The 6,466-nt window shown below is 51.5% G+C and overlaps 1 protein-coding gene across 3 annotated transcripts in view; it reads right to left on the reverse strand.

The window, feature by feature from the left end:
* Positions 1–4,478: 4,478 nt before the first annotated feature.
* P3h1 (prolyl 3-hydroxylase 1) overlaps positions 4,479–6,466 on the reverse strand; it is a 14,751-nt gene continuing 12,763 nt past the window's right edge. For all 3 annotated transcript variants that reach the window (XM_005353342.3, XM_026782222.1, XM_026782221.1), the window contains 3 exons: positions 6,314–6,389; positions 5,950–6,090; positions 4,479–5,616 (listed from right to left, as the gene is read on the reverse strand). In XM_005353342.3, coding sequence (XP_005353399.1) covers positions 5,461–5,616; positions 5,950–6,090; positions 6,314–6,389 — 373 coding nt within the window. In that variant the 3' untranslated portion in view covers positions 4,479–5,460. The remainder of the gene's footprint in view (positions 5,617–5,949; positions 6,091–6,313; positions 6,390–6,466) is intronic.

Genomic DNA, 6,466 nt, shown 5'->3' on the forward strand with positions numbered 1-6,466 from the left:
GGGAGGCATAAGATGCTCCCACCAAATGAGATGACTGTGTAGCCTCAGTGTCTTCATCCCTAAAGGGGCAGTGTTTTGCCAAACTGAGAGGATGCTTAGGGGTGGCAGAGGGACTGCCTGTTGAAAAGGTCAGACATGGCCCCTCCTCCTAAAGCTGGGCCTTGGCCTCTGAGAGGAAGAATCAGGATTCATTCTGACCTTGGGAACACTGGTCAGATACCTGGGTCCTGGAGCCTCAGGGGTGCACATAGCACTAGCTGGGACCCCTGTCTTCAGACATATAAGAGCTGAGGTAGACGGAAAGATGGTCACCGTCCGCAGAGCTGATGTGTCCCAGATGTGAAGCCTGAGGCAGCAGGATGCCTGCCTGACTGTGTCTCCATTCTGGGCATTCCCTCAAGCCCCACCCTATGGACCCAGAACCTCCATTCCCTATGTAGCCCTGGTTGTTCTGGAACTTGCTCTGTAGACCAGGCTGGCCTCAAACTCAGAGATCCACCTGCCTCTGCCTCCTAAGTGCTGGAATTAAAAGCTTGCGCCCCCACTGCCAAACGTAAGCCTCCAGGATTCTTACGTCCGCCCCTGAAGCTCTCCCAGGTGCTTTTCCCTTTGTTATCTGAGGATTTGGGTCTGTTCTACCTAAATATCCTCCACTCCCCCAACAGCCTCCCTGCACCAGTGCTCCATCTGGAATTTAAGTCCTGCTCTGAAGAGAAGTTCCCTAGCCTGGTATAGCTTCTCCACTTTAGGAAACCTACCATTCTTGGTGGCCCTGCATCACAGTGACTCTCAGGCATGCAGAGAGGACCAGAAAGCTCAGGGTTCCCAGCCCAGCCTCTCAACAGAGCTAACAAGAACTGCCTGGGTGGACACAAGTCACAGTTTAAAATAAAATGCTTTCACTTCTGGAGGGTACTGGACTTTCCTCAGCTACTGAAAAGCCTTGCCGTTAGGCAAGTCTCCAGCTTGTCTTCGTCCTCAGCTGAAAAATACAGTAATACCACTTGCTTGTCTAGCTATGAGGTTATTAGGGCCATAAACTGCCATAACAGTGGCTGACCAAATCTGTCCCCAAGATATTGGTCCTAGGACATGTCTTTCCCGGCGCTGCTTCATCCTGGCATGGCAGAATGCTTAAAGCTGGGAACTGGCTGTCACCTCTTTCACTACTGTGCCCAGCTGAGGGTGGCTTTGGTAGGTAGGTATGTGTTGATCATTGATGGACTGGTATGAAGGTTCATTGTTTTTTCCTCTCGTCATACCAGGGACTGGTCCCCTGTCCTCTCCCATGGCTGGTTAAGAGGGTCTGATTCAGTCAGCTGCAATCTATTATTTTCCTTGTAGGTGCCATGGGAAATTGGAGGTTCAGAAATGGTGCCAACCTTACCACCCCCCCCCCAACTGGGTTAAGTTCCCTGAACAGCCACAGGCTCAGGACAAAAATGACTCACGTTAGGCCACACAGCAAGAAAGGAAGACAATCAACCGTGTACCACCCTCAGCTGCTCTTCCTGTCCAGGCATAGTTGAGCAGCCAAACTGGAATCCCACAATCCTCTGCAGCTTCCCATCCACTGCAGCTGGTATATTGTCTTCCTCCTTCTTAAGTGCCATGAACAACTTGAGGCTGCACTTGGAGTCTCAGGTAGTCCACTGTGTGACTAGGACAAGGACACCTTGCAGGACACAGGACAGTCTGATGGCATCTTTTTACTCCTTGGGAACAGCACTGTGTACAAATCTTTGGTACCCCTGCCCAGCTCTGCAGCTTCCCTAGGTACCAGAGACCAATGAGTGCCATGCCCATATCTTCCCTGGGTTTGCTAAGTTGTTCCTGATGCCTGTGACACTCCCACAGGCTGTCTCCATGCCAAGCAAGCTTCCTCATCCTGCTGACCTGCTCTCCTACATGCTTTCTAACACAGGCCAAGCGTGCGCAGTTGCATCTCAGCTGGGACCTGACGTCACTCCTGGCTTCTGGATGAGTCTCCCAAGCTTAATTACATACATTTGCCTTGGTCCTGTTGCCCCTGAAAACACCTTACCTTCTGTGAGCTCGAAAGAGGCAGTCTGTTGTCAGTATGTTGTTAGCATGCATTAAATTGTAAAAGCCAGCTGGGCAGTGGTGGCACACACCTTTAATCCCAGCATTCAGGAAGCAGAAGCAGGCAGATCTTTTGAGTTTGAGGCCAACCTGGTCTTCTACAGAATGAGTTCCAGGACATCCAGGGCTACACAGCGAAACCCTGTCTTAAAAAAAGCCAACTGGCCAACTGACCAACCAACCAACCATCCAACCAAAAATTGTAAAACCCATCTGCCCCAGTATAGAAACTTCTGGAAAACCAGGATGAGACTGATGTAGTGTAGAATTTTTCCCCTCTCTTTTTTCATTTTTTGGTTTTTCAAGACAGGGTTTCTCTGTAGCCTGTCCTGGACTAGCTCTTGTAGACCAGGCTAGTCTCGAACTCACAAAGATCCGCGTGCATCTGCCTCCCAAGTGCTGGGATTATAGGCGTGAGCCATCACCGCTGGCTTTTCATTTTATTTTTTATTAGTTTTTTTTTTTTTGGTTTTTCGAGACAGGGTTTCTCTGTGGTTTTGGCGCCTGTCCTGGAACTAGCTCTTGTAGACCAGGCTTGAACTCACAGAGATCTGCCTGCATCTGCCTCCCGAGTTCTGGGATTAAAGGCGTGCGCCACCACCGCCTGGCTTTTCATTTTATTTTTTAATTTTACATATCAATCCCAGTTCTTCTTCCCTCCCCTCCCTTCGTCCTGCTCCCCTACCTCCCTCTCACCTCACCCCCCCTCCCCCGTGGAATTGTTTCTATTGTGTCAGGTGCTGTGTGAGAGTTCTTTTGCAAATATTCTTGGGTGTCTTGGGCTCAGCCCATGGGTTACCCCCGTCTTAATGAGGAAACAACTTGGTTGCGTACTTCATGTTTGAGACTATCCCTCAGCTCAGGGCCCGGGCCAGGTCCTTGCCCCTTTCTTTAGTTATCCTTAGTCCTCTGTACAGCAAGGGCTTCACCCAGGCCAGACAGAAAGGACCAACAGCGGTAACAGGAGTGGTGACCATGTGGCCTGGAGCATCCACCAGCACCGTCTCAGCTTGAGAGGCAGCCTACCTGGCCATCCCATTCACCCTTCTGCCTCCACACACAGCTAACTGCTGCAGAGTTGGTAATTCTCTCGTTCATCTCTCACACACCACCTCACTAAAACTTCTCTGGGAAATTCTGACTTCCCTGTTGTCAGATACAGAAGCAGACCCTCAATTCTCATTTTGTTTTCCTCACTTTGAGAGGTCTGTCCCTGAACTCTGACCCTCCTGTCTCCACCTCTGAAGCTGTGGTTCCAGGCAAGCACCATGACACGGGAGCTCAACTCTCATCTTGCTCAGCTGCTGGACACCATGTGTCACCACCACCTTGATCTGTATATCCGTACTCATACCATTTCCATGGGTCTGAGGCACTGGGGTCTTTGACATGGCCATGCTCATGCCAACAATGACATTCACTCAGGACTTCATTGGCTTCAACACACTACTGTTGCTTCTTGAACCACCCTTGTGTGTGTGTGTGTGTGTGTGTGTGTGTGTGTGGCGGGGGGGGGGGCAGGGCACATCGGGGGGGGGGGGCAGGGCACATCTCTCTTGCTGTTTTCCAAACGTATAGATGAGCTGTGTACCTCTCCCTGCTTCACACACCAGTTTTATACCCTCAAACTCACCCTTAGCACACTAACCCAGGCTCCTGCTGGCCACACCTCACTCTGCTCCAACTATGTACTGCCCCCTCCCTGCCTCTAGTAGCTTCATTTCCAAAGGCTTATGCTCATCCCTCATGACAACCCATCAGCACCTCCTTCTGTTGCTTGGCCCTGACCTCCTTCTCTCCCTCATCACTCAACAGCCTGTTTGGCTGTTTCCATTCCTGTCCCAACAGCTTATTCTCCATGTATTACCCAAGGAAACTTTTTTCTTTTTGGAAGCGAGGTCGTTTCTCTGTAGCTTTGGAATCTGTCATGGAACTCGCTCTGTAGACCAGGCTGGCCTCGAACTCACACAGATCCACCTGCCTCCGCTCCTGAGTGCTGGGATTAAAGGCATGCGCCACCACTGCCTGGCACCCAAGGAGACTTTTAATATGGTAGTCACATCCTGATGCTGGGGCCTTCAGCATCTGCCCAACTGCCCTTCTCTTCCTGGTCCACTCTCTGCCCCTGTATTAGTCTTTTTTTTTTCTTTTAAAGATTTGTTTTTATTTGTATGTGTGTATGCCATGTTTGTGTTGGTGCCAGAAGAGGGCATCAGAGTCCCTGGAGCTGGAGAAACAGGTGGTTAAAAGTCACCTGATATGGGTACCAGGAAGCAAAGAGTAGCAAAGGCTCTTACCCGCTGAGTCATCTCTTCTGCTTCTTCTCCTTTGGGGCTCTGACTTGACTTTCTACAGCAAAGGCTTAGGCTATACAAACCACACTCATGATATTTACACATTTATTACATATCTCCTATAAAATACAGCTCTATGAGGACCAGGCTTTCTTTGCTCCCTCTCATGACCCCATTACGAGCCGCTGCTCACTAAATAAATATTGTCTGTCTGACTAATGATTGTTCAGGTGCAGGTTCCTACACTCTGTCCTGTGGCATCTCAAGCGTGCTGAAGGCTTGGTGCCGGCTGTGTGGCCAGAGGAGCTGGGTCTCCAGTTCTGTTTTTCTGGTCTCTTGGGGCATCGTCCTGCACACGAGGCTCTCAGGTACAGGTTCTGAGGCCAGCAGAGCAGGAAGCAAACATGCCAGAGCACTGCTGACTGCTGCTCTCTGCCAGAAGGATTAGCAACAACCCGGATGCTTCGTCCACAGCTTGCTTTACAGTTTATGAAGTGCTGTCATAGCCGGTGCTGTATCTGGGCCACACATGTCCCGCAGACGGTGGACACAGTGAGGATCAAGATGCCCCTTCTGTATTGGGTTCAGCATCTGGCCTGAGGCTGCACAGGAAGTAACCCTGTTGGGTACTAGGCCAGGCCTTCCTGTGTAGCATGGGCCACCACACACTGGCCAGAGAAACTGCCACCAAACACGGTCTCTGGGGTAGAATGGAAACACTTCCTCTCCTGAAACAGACCACTAAATGAAAAAAACACGAATCATTTATTCTTTGGTTGTCTATACAGACATTTAAATATCATGCTGCCACTAGGCAGCTGCCTACATAGGCCCCAGGGTGGTTCTGGGCCTATGTCCTGTGCCTCAACCAAGCCCGGAAGAGTGGCATCCTGGAGCGTCCACTCTAAGAACAATAGCACCATGGGGAAGGCTGTGGGCAGGATCCTTTGGCTGGTGGGCGGACAAAAGTGCCCCTCACTCTGCAGCAGAGAGGCTGGGAAGTCCAGGCTGCAGGACAGAGTTCCCATGGGTCCAATGACACCCATGTGTGACCTAGCTGCTGTCATAGCTCATCTTTGTGCTGCAACTCTCTGTCTGACAGAGACTTGTCTCCAGGTTTTGGGGAGCCCTGTTGGTCATGCAGGGGCTGCGTCTGGGGGATGTCCACTTCTTCTGGGCTGAACAGCATCTTCACCAGGTCATCTGCCTGCACCCTGTCCTGCAACGGCAAACCATTTCTCAGCAAGCAACCCCCTTTCCTCCATCCTCTTAGCTGCTGCTTCCAGAGAGAACAATGGCAATATTGCCGTAGGACCACCTCTTTTCCCAGCTGGCCTAAACTTTGGTGCCTAGGTACTGGTAGTGGGAACAGGGTCCAAGGAGTGAACCAAGGACTCCCATCATGCCTATGCTGGTCCCCTGCTCACATGTGGAAAGGGTGGTCCAGGGAGGGTGAGGCAGCAGTGCCGCAGCATGCATGGGGTGGGGAGCTCCTAGCCCAGGACTAGCAGCAGTTCTCAGAGGAAGCCAGAGCCTTGCATACAGCTCTTACTCGCTCACTGTGTCGAGGGTCCAGTGTGAACCACAGGGCGATGGCACAGCGCTGCCCCCTGGTGACGGCCTTCACCCCGTGTGGGTTCTCAGTGCCGGAAGAGAATCCCACAGCCCTTCCACACTGGGGCTGCACCTCTGCCTATGAAGAGGAAAGAGGCGAAATGGGAAAAGGTCTCAGGAGAATATTGGGTAATTAGGACCAGGACCAGAGGACAGTCAAAGAAGAACCGCCATGTCCCAAACTCCCTGGCTTGGGGACAGGTACCAGTGGGGGAAGCCCAGTGGTCATTCTGTGCACTGGGGACATCAGCTCTAGAGAACAGGGCTTCTGTCCCGGGGAATGAAGACAGGGGAGCACTCACCGTCACAGTCTTGGCATCTAGTTCAGTAAAGTAAAAGTTTCCTCCATCGAAGTCACCATTGAGGTAAAGGATGGCACTGGGAAGGCAGGGAATCCAGACACGGCTTATCCCCTGCTCCCTGGAACTCCCCTCTGTGTGCTTGCTTGCTTGCTT

This window comes from Microtus ochrogaster, chromosome 10, assembly GCF_000317375.1.
Source record: "Microtus ochrogaster isolate Prairie Vole_2 chromosome 10, MicOch1.0, whole genome shotgun sequence".
Taxonomy (NCBI): Eukaryota; Metazoa; Chordata; class Mammalia; order Rodentia; family Cricetidae; genus Microtus; species Microtus ochrogaster.